The sequence below is a fragment of the Alexandromys fortis genome, unplaced genomic scaffold, assembly GCF_014885135.2.
Source record: "Alexandromys fortis isolate MF-2015 unplaced genomic scaffold, M_Fortis_MF-2015_v1.1 scaffold_27, whole genome shotgun sequence".
Lineage (NCBI taxonomy): Eukaryota > Metazoa > Chordata > Mammalia > Rodentia > Cricetidae > Alexandromys > Alexandromys fortis.
In genome coordinates, this window is record NW_026067952.1 from 6,818,869 (window position 1) to 6,842,832 (window position 23,964).

Genomic DNA, 23,964 nt, shown 5'->3' on the forward strand with positions numbered 1-23,964 from the left:
ACACAGGAGCTCCTCTTTGCCTGCTATTGAGTACCACAGAATGGAATTTCTCTGCCTGTGTGGCTGGAACTGAGATGTATTAGGTTGCCAGCAAGGACATAAGCTTACTCCTATCTCCAAGCTCAACCTGCTTTCAGAGCCCTTTATACTTTGTCCCTCTTACCAGCCCACGAAACCCAATCTTTGCAGCCACTTCTCAGTCCCAGTCAGGATAAGCTGAGATTCCTATTCTGTGATTTTACTCAACCTTGAACGTTCCTTTCTATCTTGAGTAGGACATACTTTTGCTTTTCATCTGTTACCAAGACCTGGCAGGTGGGGCCTGCCAGAGGTAGGTACAACTTCCTGCTCAGTATCTGTCTAGAGTTGACAACCTAGTTATCAGGGTTTACTCAGGTCCCCAGAATAAGTTTCATTTTTCACTAGCCAGAGAGTATCAGTTGGCTACCAAAGACCTGTTCCGTCCGGCTAAGTCAACACTACAGAGTTCAAAATTCCCTCTTGATTCCAGTGATTGTTTACTGGTTTTATTCCTTGGGATTAAGTGCTACCTGTCTCACTGTCCAGTGAAATTCAAGCTTCAAGGGACCAAGAATTCTCTGCTGTGGGTGGAGCACCAGTGATAACTGAGACCATTAAGGAAGGTGGTTCTGTATAGACTACTCAAGGCAGCAAGCTGGGGTGCAGGCCTTTCAACTGGTAGCCCATTCTGACCTTCCTGTTGGCCCGAAGACTTCACCTTTTCATCCCGAATTTCAGTGATGGAAGGAACACTTTGTGGTGATTAGGGCTACTATTGGGTGCCTACAGCTCTGGGAATGGACACAATAAACACTTCCAACCAGTCAATACAGAGAGTCTTTATTCTACCTGGGAGCTTTTGACATCTGGAACTCAGTGCTGACTGGCCTGATCTTAGTGCTGACTGGAGGCTTCATCATACAAGCAAACCTTAAGCAACCTTCTGCTTCTGTCCAGTAGAAAGCTCTCTACAATAGTTTCCCAAATAAACGTGGTCTTGTCTTGCTCAATAGGCACTGCTCACACTGGGCTCCTGTGATTCTTAAAGGTTGTATTGTACCTTCCATTGCTTTCTAGGCCTGTCTTTATGGAAAGAGACTTTGATACTCTCATTCCACATCAGGACAGATGACTTCCATGTCAAGCCCCCATCCATCTTTCCCTGGGAGAGACCTGCCTACCCTTGCTGACCTGAATGAGCAGACCATGTACTGCACTAAATCCCAGCCCCTGAGCCTTCATTCTGGCCTGGGGCCTCATTCACAAAGAGGCAGACGCTAAGTTTCCGTTAAGTTGTAGGAGTTTATTTTAAATAACCTACAGTTGATTAAAAGGGAATTCATGATAAAAATAGAAGATACTTGAGGAAAGATGAGGGAATGGACTCTGCACACACACTAAACTAACAATGCCTCTAAAACTAATGATTATAGCAAAAAATGTCTTCACATTAAAATTTTGCTTTTTATGTTTTCCCCTTTTTTTTACACAATTACAAAAGAAAAAATAAAAGCCCTAAAATCTTGATTATTTTTACTTTTTTTTTGTTTTTGTTTGTTTTTGTTTTTCTTGGACCAAATGCTCATTTTCCTCTAATTTTATTGACCTGTAGAAGTTTTTAGACAATAAAATCTTTCAAATGAAAGACTGGGGTCTCCAACGAAAAAGATGGATCTCTTAAAGGGCACCAAGAATGCTCCAAACCAAAACTGACGGGAAAATGGTTTCAGTCCCTGCTTATTTCATTATCCTTAGACTCACTCGCTCTTCATCTCTCCTCACCCCCAGCTACATGATCTTTAAGATCAAGAAGATGGCTTAAATATTTTAAAATAATTTAAAAAGTAATAAAAATTCACACTTAAAAAAAAAACACTCGTCAGGAAATATTTTCCCATCATGCTTTTCTGTGAATAGGTGTCTGAACCAAAACACTGCCGATGTCACACTGTTTCAAGTTTAATGAAAACTGATTCCCATGACGATAGAGTGACAACTCTAATAGGTGCGCTGGGTTTTTGATTTGTTCTACTTAATTTTAAATTCCTGAAATAGGGGAGAGGAGGGAGTTTAGGAATTTGTTTCTATTAAAATATAGAAGTTATTGCAAAACCCTAACTGTAAAAACGCACCAATATAATCAGACTGTGCATACAGTAGCTGAGAGAATCCAAACATTGCAGCAAAACTGAATTTGCTTGGCAGGATGCTGACAAATTCCCATTCACTTGCTCTCTTGAAAATAAAAATAAAATTCAAAACAAATCAAACAGCTAGAATTTTGATATCTGAAATATTTTTTAAATAAGTTGTCCATAGGACAACTGGCTCAGCTCTCCCTTATAATATCTCCAGGTCTATCTTTTTGCAAAGATGTTGGTTTGTTAAGACTTACAGCCTCTCCCTCAGGTGTGAGGGCAAGTGAGGCTCAGTTTATCCATCTTCCTCAAACCACACTGTCTCTTTTCATAGAACCCCTGGCAAGACTGGTCAAAACTCGTAGTCTTCATCCGTCATATCAATGGCCCAAGCAAACTTCTCCCTCTGTGTTTTGTTGTAAATTTTCTCAATTGGGACTCCCCACTTCTTACACCTGCAAAAAATAAACAAAGGTAGCGATGAGAAAGGAGATTAGTGTACCTTAATAACAGCCTACAGCAGCAGTCTAGGGTTTTCTGGTACACCAAAAATATTCAAAGTACTTTATTTCATCACCCCATTTAATCTCAACAGAGATCTCTAAAGTAGGTGTTACTACAGATCTATAAACCAAAAAGGTAGACTTTAAACAACAACCATGGAGAGAAGGTAAACAGTGGCTCTCCCAGAAGTGTGCAGCTGAGACATGGCATGAGGAAGCTGGCAATACTCTCAGAGACCTTTCCTTCCTTAAGCAACAGCAAGAGCTTTACACAGGCCTAATGCTTACCAAGCCACTGTGATCCTAGGGTCCAGATAATTGAGTTTGGAAGTTCCCAAGGCAATTTGTTTATTCTCTTCTCGATCTGTGGCTTGAACTTCCAGCTTCATCAGCTGCTCTTCTAGTCTCTGTACAGCCTTCTTTTTTGATTCTACAACCCTGGAAGAATGGCATTCATTATACATTAAGACTGACCTCTGAATAAGAACAAGACTATGTGTGTCCTCGCATGCCACTAAAGGAGAAAAAGCATGGAAAAGTTTCCCAAGAAATCCTTGGGAAAAACAAAACAAAACAAAAAAGCTCAGTATAGTGGTTTAGCCTGGGAAGCTAAGAGGATTGTGAGATCAAAGATAGCTATAATAAGGTAGGTGAGCTGGGACACCCAGGTCTCTATATTATGAGGGCAACTGTTGTTTCTTAGCCAGCCCTTGGTATAGTATCAGATACATACTTCTTGGTTTTTGCATCCTTCATGACTTTGGCATCAGCCTTAGCACTTTTCAGGTCCCTTCGAGCATCTGCTAGCTGGTCTTTCTTGGCATCAATCTAGGCAGAAAAAATAGCAGTAAAGTTAGGAATAAAATGAGCCAGAGAGGGAAAAGAAGGGCTCCATCTTAGAATGTAAAGCCTGGGAGTTGTCAGTGTTTGCAAGTATAAATACAGGGGTGGATTTATGAGGGCAAGGGATGGACAGTGACCACAGAAAACAACCCAGCCGCTGTCTGCTACTCATTTATGTTCTTCAGTGAACTTTAAACAATGTGAAGTTCTATAAAAGTAATCTGGAAATCTGGTTGCAATCTTTCAGGGAAACACGTAGCTTTAGAGAAAAGAGGAGGGCCCAGATGACAGCTATCATCAAATGAATCCTGTGCCAGGCATCAGTATTTCTTTGTTGTCAGTCTGTTAATCTCAAAAACCAAACAGGGTCTCAATATATAGTCTTGGCCATCCTGGAACTCATTACGGAACTCAAGACTAAGCTGGCCTTGAACTCAGAGATTTGCCTGATTCTGACTCTCAAATGCTTGGATTATAGGTGTGGGTTGCAATATCTGGCCTTTAGCATCCCTTTTAAGAATACTGTAGGAGAAACTCAATATTGAGACTGGATTCTCATTATCTACTAAGGAAGCACTGATCATTTCTCACATTTATCAACTCTGGGAAAGAAATGCCAGCTTTGAGAAAAAGGATGTACTAAAGAGAATATTTAGGAAAATAATAATAAAAAAAGGCAAATAGCATTAATTATAAATGGCCCCGACTTTCTGTTTTAGAAAGTAGAGAAGTCTAAACTGAGAAGAAAATTAGTCACTCAATAAGAGAGATGTGAAAAACATCAATTGCAGATTTTTCCTCCACAAAGGTAATCTTATGGAATCCATATCTATAAAGAAAAGCCAGAACATTTTTCATCCTTTCTTGCTTGTTGGAATCCTTGAAAAGCTAAGTTCTGCTTTGGATGTTGCTTAGAAACAGCAGTAGGCAATACTAGGGTACTAAAGCTAAAGCTAGTGAGTTGTGCTGCTGGGTTCCAAAAAAGTCTCATTCCTGTGATCACCCTGATGACCTGTGAGGTCAAGAGAATATCCCTGAGTAATACATGTTGACTGACACACACTGGATTATTGTTGACTGAGCCTAAAATTTGTTAGACAAACAACCCCCCCCCCGCAAAAAAAAAAACCAAACCCACATAAAATGCAGCCTAAGATTAGAAACAGTGCACCATTGTGAGAGAATCATTAAATATGTTTTACTGTTAGTGGCTTCCTTCCAACATCTATGTCGTTTAAGTTACTGGAACTGACTGTGCACACAAAAGCATAATAGCTACCACTAACCAGATGCTTCTTAGGCTAGAAATGCAGCTTAACCATTTCTGTGAATGCTAAACTGGCAAGCTATGTCAAATTCTCTAAGCATCAAAGACGCCATTGATTCACTAGGCAATGGAGCATGTGTTTGCTTTGTGGGCACATAGGCAAAGGTTCCGAGGCTTGGAGGGCTTGTTTGTCAGACATTCTGAGCTGCTCAAAAGGGGTTCCAGATTAAGAGCAACAAATGATCCAAGAAGGATCTCCTAAACTGGGTAAACGGCACCCCAGTACTCAGGCTTTAGTCTGAGCTTAGAATGACAACCTAAGGAGTAAGCAGTATCAGAGGATCTCCGTTTAACAGAAGGGCAAAACAAAGGTAAATGCTAAGACAGCAGTCGGTGGGGTTCTTGGCTTGCTAACCCTGTACATAGACTAGAGAGCTCTGTGATCTGTATTCACTCACTGTGGATATGAAGATTCCCTTCAGGCCAGCTGCAGCAAAGCCTCTAGATTTTATCTTTAGATTTATATACATCATGCCTGGGTACTCAAAAAAATCTTTTTTCTTTTTCTTTTTTTTTTTTTTTGGTTTTTTGAGACAGGGTTTCTCTGTGGTTTTGGAGCCTGTCCTGGAACTAGCTCTTGTAGACCAGGCTGGTCTCGAACTCACAGAGATCCGCCTGCCTCTGCCTCGTGCTGGGATTAAAGGCGTGCGCCACCACCGTCCGTCAAAAAAAAATCTTAATAGAGAAAAAATTTTCTGAAATGTGGGTTTAAGTTTTACTACAAAGCAGTTTCATAAAACTGAGTTGTCCAAGTACAGAATTCCATAAACTTGGGTAGAAAAAAATTTATATCTGTACTTCAGCTACTCTCTAGCTGACCTTTATTAATTCCTCTTTAAGGCAAGAACTCAAAGAAATAAAACTTATCCTGTGACTATTAACAACAGATTGAATAGTTTCCTATTATACATTACAGTGTTATAGAAATCTTGAAATATCACTTTTATTTATTACTATCTTAGACTGTATAGTAATTATTAGGACTACCTCAAAACCTTAAATGAAGATCTTAATTCCTGTGCCACAAACTGTGTTTTAATATAACTGGTTTCCATGTGCAACTGTTTCATCATGAAGTATCTGCAAACTTTCATTTTGGGTGAGGGAGTTCAGATGCAGAGCTAAGCAGCCAATGATAAGAGAGAGGAAGGAGAGCTGCACGACACTGGACAACATCAACCTGTTTTTATCAGTCTCTCCCTATAGGGCATAACCCTGACACAGTCAGATCTGAATTTAACAGATGTTAACATCTGTGCTAGGATTAGAGGGGAATTAAACACCATTGCTTGACCATCTTTTAAACTTGAAACAATCTGATATGAAAGAGTTAACTTTCCCTTCCCCTGCTTATACCTTAGGGACTAAACCGAGGGTTTCAGGTGAGGTAGACAAGCATAGGTAGGCTACACCACTGAGGTGTATCTTTCATCTTGGCTAGAGCATAAGACTTTATTTTTTGTGGTGCTAGGGATGGAGCCTAGTGCTCCATGCTCGACAAGCATTCTACCACAAAGCTGCACTCTTATTTCCATTTTTCTTAACTATAACAGGGACAACAATTAGCAATTCAGGGGTTCATCAAAGTTAGCACTTCAAAGTAGAAAATAACTAATACAGAACTTGTGTTCCCAGCACAAACATTTTAGGAAAACAAACGAACTAACAGATAGTATTGATGCTATCCAATAATCTCTACTTGTTAGCTATACAACAGATATTTCTTCAGAATGGAACCAAGCTAATCTGCTGTTATCCCAGCCTACACAAGATCAGATTCCAGAAGCCTCTCATTTTTATAAGATGTTGCACACGACTGACTCCCTTTGCTATCCTACCTTTGGAACCCTCCATACCTTAGACTGCAAGTTCATCATTGATTTCTCAAAGGTCTTTGGTGGCGCCCTCTGGTGGTTACAAAGAATTGCAACAGCTCGATTGGCACGGTTATAAGATAGAATCTTTGCTGGTACATTCTCATCAGCTGTAAAGAAATAAAATAGTAACAGACAATTTATATACCAATAATGTATAAATGACATATCTTCTATGGACTTCATCCTTGTGATGTTTGTACCGACCTTCAACTTATCATAACCAAGTTTCCCTGAAGGTACAAGGTCAAAATTTTCGTCAAAAGCAGGAAATGTCTACATAAACCCAAATGAGTTCCTATCACAAGAGGAATTTTAGAAGTCTACTTTCTTTTTTTAAGCTTACTAGATTTTGTAAGCAGGTCTTACTATGTAGTCCAGGTAGTCTCTAAACTACTGGGCTCCTGAGCAGCTAGAACTACTGTGCCCAGCTTGTATCTAATATCACAAGGAAATCTACATTAAAAAAAAAAAAAAAACCTCAGGAATTTGGCCATAGACCCTTCTACTGCTTGTCTCATTCCCTGTCTCCAAATTACCATCCAAACGTAGCCTGAAGAACATGAAAAGACTACAGAAAGATGAGATGAAAAAATCTTAAACTGTGTATGTTAAAGCCATTATGACAGAGGCTGCAGAGATGGCTCTGTGGTTAAATACACTTCATGTTCTTGCAGAGGACCTGCAAGGAAATGATTTGGTTTCTAATACCCCTGGTGTTGCCTCACAACCATTTGTAATGCTAGTTCTAGGGATCCGACTTCATTTTTTTTTTTTTAAAGCAATTTTTAAAAATCACATCCTAGGACTGGGGAGATGGCTCACTGGTTAAGAGCACTGGCCGCTCTTCCAAAGGACCAAAAACTCACATGGCAGCTCGCAACTGTCCATAACTACAATTCCAGGGGATCCTGCATTCTCACACAGACATACATGCAGACAAAACACCAACGACCACAAAATAAATTAAAAAAATAAATAAAAAAATAAAAATCATACCCTAAAATATTGATTTTCAGTTATACCCTTTTCTGGCTCATCTGAGACTACTGGACACACTTACAGAAGACTATGGAAATCCAGGCCCCAGGAATGTTGGTGGCTCATGCTTACAGTTCCAACTGTGGGGAGGCTTTAGGCAGTAGGTTTACTATTTAAGGCTAGTCTGGAGCACATAATGAGTTATGGCCAGCCTTCAGATAATGTGAGAACTTAAATGAAGAAGGGAAAAAAGAAAGTACTAAGGTCCTAAGAGTAATTATTATGTACCATACTATTAAGAAAACAAAACAACAACAACAAAAATACCAGAAAAAAAATTTACTCTCATATTTTTCTGGAAACTATGACAACTTTACCCTCCCCAATTTAATAGCATTGTGTGTACCTTGTAAGATTTAAGTAACACAGAGAAAACACAAAAATTCTTAGAGCAAAAGTTCTTGTATCATTCCATGAGGTTAATCTAGAATTTGGGGTAGGAGTGGGAAGAAAGGCACTGGTTTTGTTTAGATAGCTAGGCCTCTTCTAGAGGTCAGAGGGGAAGAGTGAAGCTCTGGTACCATCCGAGGGGCAGCCTAACAGAACTACTTACGGGCTGTGAGCTCTTTAAGCTGCTGTTGTAGCGTGATGGATGCATTGTATGTACGAAACACCTTAGCGGTCAAACCTTCCATGAGATCCTGAAGGTGCTTATTTAGAATGCCAGTCTGCAGAAGACAAAGCAACACAGAGGATATTGAAATTGGAGTAAAAGCCAAACTAAACTTTTCCTTGCAGTAAGCACTAGGAGTCATTGTGCCAGCTGTCATCATCCTGGTAAGTTATTGCCCTGTCCTCTAAGATGGAAGTTAGCCAAAGAAGGAAAACAATTTCAGAATACAAGATTGCATGATACCTTCCTACAAAGTACTTCAATCTTGAGCAGTTCAAAACAAATTTGTTCTTTTCTATAAGTCTTTCCCAGTACAGAAATCAAGTGAGAGTCTTAGTTCTCTAGCACAGGCAGCTGGGCATCTCATGAAAGAATGCAAGAAAGAGGAAAAAATACAGTAGGCCTCTGCCTGAGGCTCTGGTAGTAATGTGAAGCAGAGGGTGTCTGCTCTTGGTTACAGATGCATTGTGTGCTCCCAGGGAGGAAGGGCAATAGAATGTCACTGACAAGCTAGCCTGAATGGATAACAGCCCAAGCATCCTTTGGCAACTTTTGTCTTCAGGAGCATGAGACTGCCTGGGACTCTAGGCCAGGGTCTACTCACATTAAGTCGATCAAAAAGATCATCCTCGGGCTGCTTGTTCTCCATAAATAGTTGTAAGTTCTTAAAAACCTAAAAGAAGTAAGCCCCATTATTATTATTCTTAAAATCTTCAGAAATAACGTTAAAGTCACAAAAACTTGCAAAACAGAAAAAGGCACAGTGACCACCCATCAATACTATACCAAAATTCTTGCTTTGTATGTGTAAATTTACATAATTATCTAAGTATCTGTTCTGAGTCATTTGTGGGTATGTATTATAGCACTTTAGCTCTAAACATCCCAGTGTCTACTTCCTAAAAACAGAAACTCTCCCTTATATTCAAACTATATGCTTCCCCCAGTTGCATGACTTAGCTTATATGCACTGTTATCTAGTAGACGAGAGTAATAAGTGCATGTATGCCTATCTCATGGGTCTATGGAACTGCAGCATGATCTACTGTGATAGGCTCAGAGAACGGAAAACTGAAAAATTATCACTTTATTCAGTTGGGAATTGGCCTGGGGCTAAGCAAAGGCACAAAGTGTCAAGTGTGCGGCATGACTTGATGATGTCATGTGCTTAAAATTGCTAAAGTGGTTGGGTCCAATTTATGCTAAGTTTGCTGTAAGGGCTAACTCTCTGCAGACTGTTACAAACTGCTTCCAGAGATGGCTGCATATTCCTAGCAAAGTAGCAGAGGTTGCAGGATGGGGCTAAAATGAGGCAGAGAACACACCAAGCAAAGCAGTATCTTTCTTTGAGAGTATTTTCACTAGAGCCCAGCAAAATGTGGAACATACAAAAAGCACTCAATAAATATTTGTTGAATGAATAAGTAAAAAAGCAAGCCAGAGAGCACAGACCACATGAACTTACTCTTTTTTCAACTGGGACTTTGTTATAGTATCTGATTGAGTCCTTTCCAAGAAAGTCAAATTCCACCACATATTCTTGACCATCCAATTCTGGGTGTAGATTGATGTGTTCCACTCTAAGTGAACAGCAACCCACAGTGTCTGCTGTTTCTCCTTCCTCCTTCTCATTGCCTGCTCTCAGAGCAAGCTGCGCAGGAAAGGGGGTTGGGGTTGTTAAGAAAGAGATAAACATCAGTGAAGAGACATAGACCGTATATGATCTCTAGGAAACCCTAAACCAGAACCCTCAATTCTTCTGTGGATGAAGCCATCAGTCTGCACAGCCTGGAAACTCAGATTCTACAATGTTGTGACTCATGTGAAAGACACAGAGATAGTCAAAGACTAAGTTTCTCTACTGTATCCTTAGAATGGAGATAGAGAGAAAATTTAACAAGGGAACAAATGAGAACAATTTTTTCCACTGGGCACATTAAAACTGTTATCAATTTTGTGGGAATTCAGAATTTGGGCTAAACTATAAACAGAGCAAAATGAAAAGAAAAACAACTTAGAGTACTAAGAAACTGAACTCTATAGTACTATCTTTGAAAATGTATTTGTAATAAATCACACTTTGTTTAATTTTGTAAGTTATAATCATCTTTTTCTAAAAGAATGAAATGGAGAAGAAATATCAGAATTCAGGTCTAGTAGTTAAGAAGTGGTTTGTGCAATTTCTGAACTGATTGCATAGAAACAAATATGTGTGTTGGACTTTGACATAAAATAAGTACTTTCGCATTAGAGGTTAGGGTAGTAAAAAAAGTTTTAAAGTATCACAGTTATCTTCACTGTCCCCTAAAAGAAAAATTCAATTTATGTAGAACCTTCTGTTACAAAGATGAGTAGTACTCAACAGCAAACGTATTGTGGATGCCTCTTTGTAGCCACATCTACTTTTCCTACTAGGATAGACTTGGTGATAAGTCACACAGCAGATAAATACTCCTGACCCTATACTTACAGAGCTGATACTCCCTATACCTGTAAACAGAACTGTCCAATGCGGATAAAGGAACCTGCTCCCACCTTATCAATGAAGTACAGTGCTACAGCTCTCTGCCGAACTTTCATCTCTTTAGACTTCCAGTCTTCCCGATACTGATTTCGGATCTTGTCCACACATTTCTTCAGCCGCCGAGCAGTCTCGTATTTCTGCCAGTCTTTCTCACCCTGTAGAGACCACATTCCAAAGGTGGATTATTTACAGAGTGTAGAATAGCATACTGAATATTCAGAGCTCTGAATATAAGAGTATAACCAGAGCTTAAGCAATGCTGAAAATCACAGAACTGAAGAGAAAGTCTGGAACATTTATTTAACCTGTTATACTTCCACTAAGCACAACAGACCCGCGTATAATTGCTAAAAAAGCTTCCGAGTCTATAAAATGTTCACACTCTTGGTAGAAGCCCACAAGCCATGCCCCCAAACTTACTTAAGATTTCATTTATTATGTATATAGTGTTCTGTCTACATGTATGCCTGCAGGCCAGAAGAGGGCATCAGATCTTGTGAGCCACCATATGTTTGTTGGGAATTGAACTCATGACCTCTGGAAGAACAGCCAGTGCTCTTAATCACTGAGCCATCTCTCCAGCCCCCCAAACTGACTCCTGTCAACAGAAAGAACAGATGCATTCCCAGTCCCTCACATGCACCACAGCCTTGCTCCTGAATCTCAGATTCAATACCAATTTTCTGCTAGCACTGACCTCTAATAAATTTAAGACAGCCATTGAGTTTCACGGAGCTATCAAAAAAAAAAACCTAAGACTACATGTAATTAGCAAGGAACACAATGACTTCCATGAACAGTTATAGATTCTAACTTCTATATTAAAAAGCAGGGTCTGGTGAGACTGAGAAAAACAATGTTTCTGGGGATACCTTCCCTCCTTCTTTGGAGCTTTCAACATAAAGCCTGAGGTCTGATCTGAAAGCCCATGAAATGTTATAAAAATGTTACACATACCTGATATTGGAAACCTAACCGAGAACCTGTGGCTGGGGAGCTCATAGGTCTGAGGCATGAAGGTACTACCATGATTTTGCTAAAAAGATATGGAGGTAAAAAGCTGTCTTCTAAATACATATTTCTATACCCACAGACTAGTGCAGCTCTTGGTCCTCATCAGCAAAACTTGTGCAAGATATGGATGTGGTTAATACCAAGGCTGCAAATGGTCTTAAGTACAGAGAACCACTGACTGTAGGATGCTCAGCCATGAATGGGACCTCTATATCACACACTCTGACCTCAAGGTTCAGGAAGCATTGGAAAAGGTGATGGAAAGACTATTTGAGGCACAGGTTAGTGAGGACTGGGCCCAAAGTGTCTTCTGGACATGGTAGTGCCATTCTATAAGAACTCATAGCATCTGTGGTTGCCTGCACAGGATCAAGCCAGTCAGCATTCCTGTATGGAGTGGGGAGGGAAGTGTACACAAGTCCCAACTTGTAGCTGAGGAGTTCCTGACATTTAGTGACTGTTAGGTGTTGTGCTTAGTTTTCTTTAGAGGTGTGGTACCTGGTAGCTTGCCCATGCCCCAGTGGAAGGCCACACCCATGCATATGTGGGCACCACTAGTTCAACTGAGTGGGTTACTAAAAAGAGTTGCCATGAAATTCAGAGGAAGGTGTGTGTGTTTAACATGGAATAGTTGAAGGTGGGAAGTTGGGAGTGATCCAAATAAACTGTATGTATACATGAAATTCTTAAATAATAACTATCATTAAAAGATTTAAAAAATCGTCATTAAACAACTGATTTCTGCTACCATCCTGAGTGAAAACAGACCCACAAGCAAGGACTAATAATGTCAAAACAAGAAAGATTAGGAAAATTCCATATAGGCAAAGAGTTTGACATTAACACAGGAAAAAACAGGCTCTGAAGAATACAAGAATCTGGGGCTGGAGAGATTACTGATGTGGAACAGAAAAGCAGTTTGGTAAAACAACAGTTATTGTAGGAGCCTTGACTCCCTCTCTCTCCTCTTTCCCCTAGTTGGGAACCTCTCCATAATAGAGAGAAAACTAGTTAGTGTCAGTTATAAACCAGTGATCACCATACTTTCTCTTATAAATCTAGATACTTATCCACTCAGTAAAACAGGCAGATGAGTCACGGCTGCAGAGAAGGAAGTGAGTTGAATTCGTCTTTGAGCCCTTCGTAGGAATCCATATTGAGAAAGATGCCATTTGCCACTACATTTGAACATGTAAGACAAACTCAGCATGGTCAGACGCTTGTTTCTGAGATAGGGTCTCTCACTGACCTGGAAATCACCACTTAGGCCAGATTGTTGGACAAGCCAGGCCCAGGAATCCTGGCTCTACCTCCCCAGAGCTGGGTTTACAAGCATTACCATGCCCAGCTTTATTATTATTATGAATTGCCACATCTGTATTTTTTAAAAATGTCATACATGTATACAATGAAATATGATCTTATCTATCTCTCATTTTTCCTCAAGCCCTCTATACCCACCAACTTCAAGTTTTTGGTTTTATGATAACTCAGTGAGTATAGTTAGTGCCACCCATAGATTCCTATGTGTACCGGCATGGTAGCATCCACTGTACCATGTGAAATCTAACAGAATTTAAGAGGAAAAACAACAACAACAAAACCAAGACCTTCCAAATACTAGGATTAAAAGTTTGTACCACAATGTCCAGCATATCAGAATACTTTTTGTTATTAAGTGATTGAATATATTGAATATGGTGCCATGATAATGTCAGATGTTAGGGTCAAGAATTTATTATATATCTATTCTTACATAGTTGAAATAATTTATTAAAAATAAAACTCAGAAATGGCCAGAGGTTAAGAGCACTTGTTGCTCTTACAGAGGAACTACATTTGGTTTCCAGTAACTCAACACTGTTCCTACTGTTCAGGCCTTTATCTGGACTTCACGGCCACGAGGCATACAACACATCGCACATACATTCATGCAGGCAAAACACTCATATGCATAAAATAAAAATAAATTAAAACAACAACCCCCCAAAACTCCTAAAGCTTGAACCTTTGTTTAAGAGAAGAAAAAAATTATTTAAGAAAAGAATGCTTCTCTGGGTAGCAACACAAAATTAAAAACTATTCAAGGTATTATCAAACCCCAACCTCTAAAGACATTGCTGTTTTGTTAAAGGGAAGACAGCTTAAGACAGGACTGAGAACAAGTTCAAGAAGCCAGAGGCAGCCGGGCGGTGGTGGTGGTGCACACCTTTAATCCCAGCACTCGGGACCAGAGGCAGGCGGATCTCTGTGAGTTCGAGGCCAGCCTGGGATACAAGAGCTAGTTTCAGGACAGGCTCCAAAGCTACAGAGCAACCCTGTCAAGAAAGACAGACAGACAGACAGACAGAAAGAAAGAACGAAAGAACACCCAAAATAACAAAAACAAAAAGAAGCCAGAGGCACCACCTCACCCCTGGGCCAACAACATCACCTCTTTGATAATGACTTTTTTTTTTTTTTTTTTTTTTGAGAATCTCATCCCAGTTGACTCAAGTCAAGTGTATCTTGGGCACATGCATCTAGACAGGGATAATCTCTGGGTGATTCTCAAGTTTACTATCTTAGCTACTGTCTAAGAAACCTGGAAAAAATACTTGCTATGCAGTTATCCGGTTATTGTCTGGGTAAAACTGGCTGGCTTTCCGCTCTAATTAAGGTGGTACTCTAGTTCGCACAAGAACTCCCTCTTGTGAGAATTACAATCCATTATAATCTTTGCCTATAAGAGAACACAACAACCATATATTTGGAATCTATTTCCCTTTCTCCACTCCCATTGCCCTTATCTGCCTTGGTCTCTACAGTTTTCTTGCCTGAAAAACAACAGTTGTCTCGTGGCCTAATTTTCCTGTTTGTGTGAAATCTAGGCTTCACCGAGTAGTCACAACTATCAATTATGCCACAAGTCAAGCCTATTTTTCTCTTTAAGATCTAGGTTAGTAGTTTCCTTTTGGACTTAGGAATTGCTTTAAAAAAAGAAAAGAAAGAAAATATAAAAGGAAGGAAGGAAAGAAGGAAGGGAGGGAGGGAGGGAGGGAGGGAGGAATAAAAAAGGGGAAAAAAAAAAAAGACTTGGAGCTAAAGTCCCAGCCTGTATCCCTCTGTAGGGCCTTCTTCATGTCTCTTTTTTACACAAATTAAGCCAACAATGCTGGGGGCATTTTTACTGCGGTCCAAATATCTGAGCCTTTCTTTCTCATGGCAGAGATTTCAGAAGGTCTCATTCTCTCTCTGGAATGTTAATTCCTTTTGTTTCTCTTTCCACAGACAAATAAAATTCATATTCATCTCATAAATCAAATCTTAAATATTATCTTTTTGGGAAGCTTTCCCTGAAACTGAGATAAGATCAAGCCCTGAGGTATACACTTAAATGGTGTTCCTACTCTGCTCAGCAGCATTTATCACAGCTTATATTTATTGCTGTGATTACATCTCATTCCTACTAATCTTGCTAAAGTTGGTAACCTGTTTAAGACACCCTTCCATTCAAAGTCCTTAAGTGGTTCTTTTCCTGGAACAGAACACAGTCTTTTCTTTGGCATGCTATTTAAGACTGGCCACAATTTAACTGCAGGATGTCATGGGAGAGCATGAGATTAGAGATCTAAATTACTTTCCAAGAAAACTGACAGAGTTACCAGCTATCAGATGTAGGACTTTTTTTTTTTTTAATTCCCACAGACTAAATTTATTCATCTACAAAGTGGACCCTGTTATGGTTATTAAATATCAACTTACATGAAAAAGCCTTTCAACACTAAAATAATATTCATCATAGATTGACAAGTTTTTGCCTGTGGTGATATACATAGAATTTACTATTAGTGTATGATATTTAGTGTATTCATGATGTTATGGATCCACCACTACTTAGTAGTTGTAGTGTAGATAGTACATACACATTGTGGTGTGTGATATATGCACATGTGCATGTAGGCACAAATCCCTGTGCAAGCATAAAGAGACCCTCCACCTTATTTTTAAAACATTTATTTTTTTAAATGTACTATGGGTATTTTGTGTATGTACCACATACATGTAGTACCCAGAGGCTGGAAGAAGGCATCAGGTGCCCTGGAACTGAACTGGTTGTGAGCTGCCATGTGGGTGCTGGGAATTTAACTCCAGTCATCTGGAAAAAACACCCAGTGCTCTTAGCCACTGAGCCATCCCTTTAGCCCCTCCACCTGGTTAAAACAGGATCTCTTACCGAACCTGAAACTCACAATCTCAGCTAAGCTGGCTGATGAGTGGGTTCCTATCATCAGGCATGCCTGGCTTTGCCTAGCTTTATGTGGGTGCTGGAGACATAAACTCAGGTCAGGTCTTACCTATCATGCCATTTCCCCCAACCGTATTCGACAGTTTCTGATTAACATATTCCCTATGTACCCTCTTTTGTCCATAGGCACCCCAATGTGCTTAGAAGACCTCTTTAAACACCTAACTTTAATTGGACTTCCTCTAAAAAAAAAAAAAAAAGAGAGAGTATTAAGGATGTTAAGAAAAACAACTAGGTGCTCAAGAGATGGCTCAGCAGATAGAAGCACTGGCTATTCTTTCTTCCAGAGGACCCCAACTCATCACCAAGCACCCACATGGCAGCTCATAACTGCCTGTAACTTCAGTTTCAGGTGATCTACACCTTCACACAGACATACATGAACACAAATGAGTGCATATGAAATAAAAATAAACTATAAATTTAATTTAAAAAACTAATCTATTAATAACAGTTACCTTTCTTCTAATACAACTGAATCCTTACACAATTTGCCCACCAACCTTCAAGTGTGTCTAGGAATAAAACTATAGCTTATCCACTTCTATAGTAGCTCTGTAAGCTAATTACACGAGGGAGAATAGCATGATTTTTAACTTTCTTTCTCTGCTCTCCTTCTTGATTCTATACTTACTCAGAACCAGAAAAACATACCCAGGTGGTATTTTTCAATAAGAAAGTAGAGACATAAATCAGACCACAGGGTGTAAGCTAGAAAGTATACATCTATCTACATAGCTTTTTCCACCTCTAACTCTCAGATATTAACAAACTAAATCCTTATAAACAAGTGTTTCAAAAGTCTTTAGCTTCAGACTATTGAATGGAAAACAGTTCTAGATTACATAGAACTAATTCCTTGGCTGTTTTTGCTCTTTTAGTTGTAATTCACATTTCCACAATGTCTGATGGAGGAAGCTTGTAGAACTCTTCAGAGCATATAGCTAGTTAGCTAACAAGAGAGCAAGACAGTCACTTTCAATAACTCTAATAATTAAAAACACCACGAGTGTGTAAGATAATATATGGTGGGCTTTCAATACATGAAATCACATCTGTTCTTAAAGGAACTTAATTCACTTGAGACCTTAGAAAGCCAATATATAAAACTCTAGGTTTTATAGCTTGTATCTACATTCATAGAAAATTCCTACACTTCTCACATCCTGACTACCAGACAGTAAGCAGTAACTGTGAATGCAAGAGATGCATCTGCGCAATTGCTATTACCATAAATACAATATAACACAAACGGAAACATCTTTGGGAGGTTAGCAGGTAATGATAACCATGAAAGCACTTGCCTCCTTTGAGGGAATGAGATGAGGTTTGTTTTGTTTTTAATTTTTTGTTTTTGGGCGGGGGGATTGGGGAGACGGGTATTTCAAGACAGGGTTTCTCTATTGTAACAGTCCCGGCTGTCCTGAAACTTGCATGGATGCCAGGCTGGCCTTGAACTCAAGAGACCCGCCTATCTCTGCCTTCCAAGTGCTGGGATTAAAGGCATGTGCCACCACTGCCAGGCAGAAGGTCTAAGTTTTGAACTTGTTAAAGTTTTAAACTTGTAAAAGCACACTGCAAGGCAATAAAAAAAGAGATTATCAGCCCCACCAAGGTGTTGTGTTATGCTTACCTTGATTCGTGAACTGGGATTCAGCATGATGTATTTAATAGAACCCTGGATATTCTCTGTCCAGGAGACCAGCCAAGTAACCTTGTTATCATGTCGGACTTCTTTCCATTTATGTCCTGGAGGAGGAGAAGGAACCTTGGCATCTCTGTGAAAATAACCATGTAGACTAGGTAAATAAAATGAAAAGTGACAAACCACGTCCCTTTTCATAACCAGAAGTGGACCTATCTGCTAAGTATGTATTTTCAACCACCTCCCACCCATCGCAATTCTGAACAAAAACTTGGAAATCTACCCATGGAAATATAAAAAGCTCTTTTCATAGCCCCAACCACCAGCTTTGAGGAAAAAGCTCTGCATCTCAAGTCTACCCCTAAAGATGAACCTTCGTGCTCACTTGCTACAGTTGATAATGATGTCCTCAGGCATGATCCTTCTCTTCAGCATGCCCATCTTGGGATGGTTACCCCGGCCACGGAAAAGCCCTGGAGGCTCTATCTTGAAGTTGGCAATCCGTTCTCTATGATTATCCATAACACAAAAGCCATATTCTTTCAATAATTTTTCATTTTCTTCTTTGATTTTCTGAAATAAGAGCAAGGAAGTACTTTAACTCCTGCCTGCTAAAACTTACTTAACTTTATCTCTTGTGAGAGAAAGAACAAGAGGTAAAGACCAAAATTTGCTCAGAAATAAACTCAAATAAAGGAAAATGTCTACTGGATCTTAAACTTATACATAATAAATTGCCAAAAAATCTACTGAGAATAAATGACACAGGTTCTCACTTGTGTCTTTTGTAGTACTGCTGAGCTAAATCTAATGTATACCAGATAGGTACTCTATCATTGAGCTACAGCATCAACCCTTGGTCTTCTATTGTAAAGGGTACAGACCTATGAATGTCACTTATTTTCAATTCAACTTATATGGTCTCATGCATCATGTATCCCAGGATATCTTCAAACTCTCTACAACTTAAAATGATCTTAAATTTCTGATTTTCTAGTCTCCACTTCCCAAAGATTGATTGTTATTACAGAAATGTACCACCACCATGCATGGTTTTATGCAGTTCTGGGAGCCAGGGCTTCATGCAAGCCTTCAGGCAAATGAGCTGCTGCAGTCCCAGTTCTACCCAGATATTTTTAAATGTTAACCTTAAAAATTAATACTGTGGGGGTTAGAGAGATGGCTCAGAGGTTGAGAGCACTGGCTATTCTTCCAGAAGTCTTGAGCTCAATTCCCAGCAACCACATGGTGGCTCACAACCAATCCATGATGAGATCTAGTGCCCTCTTCTGACATGCCGGCTGAATAATGTATACATAGTAAATAAATGAATCTTGTATCCTGTCACTTGTATTGTTTTAATAAAATGTTGATTGGCCAGTAGCCAGGCAGGAAGTGTAGGCAGGGCAACGAGAATCTGAGAATTCTGGGAAGAAGAAAGACTGACTCAGTTTGCAGTCTTAACCCAGACACAGAGGAAGGTGAGAATGACTCACTAATAAAAGGTAGCAAGCCACACGCTGACACACACAAGAATTATAGGTTAATGTAGGATGTAAGACTTAATAAGAAGCCTGAGCTAATAGGCCAATCAGTTTATGATTAATGCAGACCTCTGTGTGTTTCTTTGGGATTGAAGAGTTGCAGGACCAGGCAGGACAGAAACCTCTGTCAAAAAAAAAAAAATGGCACCCAAAGTGGGGCAACTATAATCCACATAAAATCTGAGAGAGCTTGGGAAGTAATCCTAGACACAAAAGAACAGAGGAGTTAAGCACGGCTTCTTGGTAGCAGCATTTTCTCAGGTGAGCTCTCTTTGCTAGAGGCAAGTGTGTCTCATTTAAGAGAGACTTCCTGACTCGGCTTTAGTTGAAAAAACTGCAGCCCCATTAAGAGGCCCCACCCACCACAAAACACTTAAATAGTGTTTAAGAATACCCAACAGCATGCTTCTAGGTGGTGTCCAGGGACCTCTGTCAACACTGTCTAGTTACTGTTTTTGGCTATTAGACAGGGCCTTACTTTCCTTAAACTCTTGATCCTCCTGGCTTACGTCTTCCCAGTTCTGAGATTATAAGAGTTGAACATCATGGCCCATAGATGAATGAATTCCATGTAGTGATTCAATAACCAAGCCCTGCTCGACTTACTGGCCACAAGTAACCTTGCCAGGGGCCTAGACAAGGCAATGTTTATAACAGTGTTGTTATTTGGACTAGTATTCCAAGAGCAAGGTCCAAAGTAAACTTTATATTTAAAAACACTGGGGCTGTAGAAATGGCTCCATGGTTAAGGCAGTTCCTAGCACCCATGCTGGGCAGCTCATAACCTCATGTAACAGCTCAAGGCAATCTGACATCTGGTCTCCAAGTGTAACCACATACACATGCATGCACTCAAATACAACTAAAAACTTAAAATTTCCCTAAGTAATAATAGACCAAATTTCAGTGACTTGGAAAACAACAGATAAAACGAACCTAAAATGAAAAATGGGAAATGGGATTAAAGGCATGTACCAACACAGCTAGATAGTTGCCATTTAGAGTAACTCAATAATCTAAAAGAATGGACCAAAATAATATTAAGTTACTTAAATTACAAGTCCTTTAAAATGCCAAGACTACAACACCATAAAGTACAAAAATCTCTTTGAAATTCTTAACTTCTGGATGCTGGTTAGGCATAAAACCTACCTTAAGATTTCTCTAAATTAGGGCTTGGCAACTTTTTCTAAATAGAAAATATTTTAAGATTGAAGGCTATATTGTTTGTCCCAACTACTCAGAATATGAAAATAGCCGTATCTGTTTATGAAAACAGGTGGCTCGCAGAGAACACACAAATTAGATACTAAAGGACCTTTCATAATAAGTATAACCAACACTGGGGAATGGAGATGGACCAAAGGAAAATATCTCAAAACAATGGGTAGGCACATGGTCAGTATTATTTCATGTGTCTTCAACCTGAGTACCTGTAGCTGCTGAGGAACATGGCTCCTCAGACTCAAACGCTACAGCAGTAAAGTTTGATTGTTACTGAAGTACTCACAAAGCTCAATCTAAATTAAAAAATCATAGACTTTACTAAGTGAATCTTTAACACAAAAATAACATTAACGAAATTAATGTTATGCCACAAGAATCAATAAAATTAGACAAGTAATTACTATTCAAAATTTTCTAGTTTAATAAATTCTATCATACCAGTTTTTCCTCCTTGCTCATCTGCTTCCGAGCTTCCGACTGGGCTTTGAAATACTGGCTCATTTGTGTGAAGTCACATTTGCTTAGGTTGGTAATCATATTTTTCTCGTCATTAGTCATTTCCTAGTTAAATAAAAAGAATATAAATATATAGATAAGTTCTCCTATTTCTAGATGTCTAGAAAGGTAACCAATCTCGGTAAGGTGTTTTTTTCTGGGGGTGGGGTGGGGGGGTGGGGAGGACTGGAGAGTTGTTCTGTTATAAACTGTATTCTTTTAATATAAAAATATTTTAAGTGACTTATCATGGAGAAAAACTACTCATTTTTGAGGGGGATTCTTGACAAAAATACAAACCTTAGAACCACATTAATCAGTTACTTTAGGAATGAGAGAAACACTTTTTCTTATTTTCCTGTAGAACTACTACTCCTGTTCTTATTAAATCTGGCATTAAAGAGCCTTAGTTGGTAAATTTTAACTCAGCTTGTTTACATTATCCAAGTGGAGACAATGCAATTTTTACCTAGGCTAAAAGTATAAGTCGAGCCAATATGAATTAAAATGGAATATGAGGTCAGATTACTCCTGTGCAGAGACAGCACAGGACAATCCCTGCAAAAACAAGCTTTCCTTTGTTCAGCTAGAATCGGGGTTTTCTGTTTAACCTATCTGATCAATTCTCCTTCCTGTGTCACATGAAAGCTGAGAGAAAAAACATTTAGACATACATCTTTTACTATAATAAAATTCAAAAAAAAATGGATTAAACTATAGTTTGTTTTTTTTTTAAAAAAAAAAAAAAGAAAAAAAAACAAGCTATTAAAAGAAAAAATCAAAGAAAAAACACAAAAGCACTTATAGACATGATGCAGAGACATTGGTTTGTTTATTTTTATTTTATCTTATTATTATTCTTCANAAAAAACAAGCTATTAAAATATTAATGCATGGGCTTTACCTCCCAGTCAGCACTTTTGTGAACTATTAAGATATGAACACATGGGCCATAATACCTTTCTCCAATCTTTAAAGAAATTTTTTCTGAATATTTCCTTAGTAGTATATTCATGGTCAAGCATTTTTGCAAAGAATGTAGCTACTTCTTCTGCTTTGGGACTCAGCTTCATAACTTTACCTAAAGGAAGAAAATGGTTCAAATCAGTGAGGAACAGCATTCATGTTCTATGTGTACTGAATACTGGAGACATCTTTACTGATGGCTTACCTCTCCAAAGTGTACAAAGGTCTGCTGATACATAATTATAACAACAACAGAGCAACATACTGTTATATATCTACTTATAAAATTTCTCCTTCTCTTTAGTAGATATTTACCTGGGTCTTTATTTGGAGACTATGCCAGTTAATTGTTCCCAGGTGCCTGCTCAGGACAGGGATGACCTGGGGAAGGCCCAGCCACTCTTCCTTTTCCTTTCAGCAAGCAGGGTCCTTTACACCTCTTCAATGGTTTTTAAAAATCAAATCCACAGAAGGACTCCTGCCACTGCTAAGCTAAGCAGCCTCTGTTCAAGAAGAGGAGGAAAGGATAGGGGCAGGGAGTGGAAGAAAGGAATTGTGGGGGAAAGAAATAGGCATCTTTCTTCTTCAAAGTTACGTGGGTGGAATATGAATAAAAATATATATTCATAGCAGGCAAGCCTAGATTTTCCACATAAAAAAAAAAAAAAACTAAATAAGACCTTCCTCTAGAACCTTGCTACATAAAGTATGGTTCACAGACCAAAAGCATCACACACAGGTTTGTTATAAATGACAAGTTTGAGAGGCCTCAATCCTAGACCTAGAATCAAAAACTGTATTGTGTGTGTGTGTGTGTGTGTGTGTGTGTGTGTGCGCATGTGTGCGTGTGTGCCTGTGTGTATGTATGTGTACAACAGTGCCCATGTAGGGGTCAGAACCTTGCCTTCTATCTTATTTTTGTAATAAGGTCACTCTGGTTCACTGCTACATTATCCATAACTGGCACAAAAGCCAGGAACAGATTTAAATTAATGAGTTCCTGATATGTTTCACATAAACTAAATATTCAATAATGTTTTTATTTTGGGGATGAGGGTATCTTTGGAACTATTTCACTGGGTTTGTCCCAATAAAGTCACTACTATGACTCGTTTTTATTGTAAACAGGCTGTGGAAAGATTAAACAAGCGCTCCTACAGTATAAGTTTCCAGCAACAGTACTCTGTGAAGGAAGCTGAAAGCCTGGAAACAGAAACTGCTGAGTCAGCTTTCAGTGAAGGTTCAGAGCTGAGGCTGCCATTCTGTGCTTCAGCAACCAGGTCCTGTCTACCAGTACTTACTTATCAGCTTGGATTAATAAGTCAATTAGGAGTTTTACAACCATGGGGAGGAAATACCAGGAGAACCAACAGAGAAAACACCAGTGTTCCTATAGTGGAGGGCTAGGAAAATGGAGGAATGAACAAAGCCAACAATGTGCTTTTCCAGGCCTTAGTTTCCTACACTGAAAAGTAAGAGTAACCCCAAGAGAAAGGATCTAGTATCCATCCTTCATCACCTTGATTTTCACAGTGTGGCTTTTCCAGCTCAGCTTTCTAAAACTAATAAGCCCAGACAGGTTACAAAATACCAGCAATTGTCTTTTCCAAGGCCTTAGATTTTATGTCCTCATCAAGAAGTTTAACTTCAAGTATTTTTATAAGAGTCTCCAGGAATCACCCAGTATGTAGGTTATCTTGTACTTTTTGATCAAACTGCAGTCAGACCATGAAGTGTTTTATGCTGTCAACTTCTTAAATAGTTTGAATTAGTAGTTTCTATCTATTGATAAGATTTGAGTGTCTGAATACAAGCATATTCATTTTCCTGATGTACAGAATGAGCCCTATGGTCAAAACTAGTTGAACATCCCTCATCGGAAACATCTGAAACCAAAAGTA

General features: G+C 39.1%; 1 protein-coding gene across 1 annotated transcript in view; it reads right to left on the reverse strand.

The window, feature by feature from the left end:
- Window positions 1–1,303: 1,303 nt before the first annotated feature.
- The window catches only part of Top1 (DNA topoisomerase I), an 89,541-nt gene continuing 66,880 nt past the window's right edge, over window positions 1,304–23,964 (reverse strand). The window contains exons 10-21 of the mRNA XM_050151076.1: window positions 22,057–22,178; window positions 21,041–21,163; window positions 18,217–18,404; window positions 17,820–17,964; window positions 10,896–11,039; window positions 9,826–10,011; window positions 8,965–9,033; window positions 8,301–8,415; window positions 6,689–6,816; window positions 3,396–3,490; window positions 2,951–3,100; window positions 1,304–2,614 (exon numbers count right to left, since the gene is read on the reverse strand). Coding sequence (XP_050007033.1) covers window positions 2,512–2,614; window positions 2,951–3,100; window positions 3,396–3,490; window positions 6,689–6,816; window positions 8,301–8,415; window positions 8,965–9,033; window positions 9,826–10,011; window positions 10,896–11,039; window positions 17,820–17,964; window positions 18,217–18,404; window positions 21,041–21,163; window positions 22,057–22,178 — 1,568 coding nt within the window. The 3' untranslated portion in view covers window positions 1,304–2,511. The remainder of the gene's footprint in view (window positions 2,615–2,950; window positions 3,101–3,395; window positions 3,491–6,688; window positions 6,817–8,300; window positions 8,416–8,964; window positions 9,034–9,825; window positions 10,012–10,895; window positions 11,040–17,819; window positions 17,965–18,216; window positions 18,405–21,040; window positions 21,164–22,056; window positions 22,179–23,964) is intronic.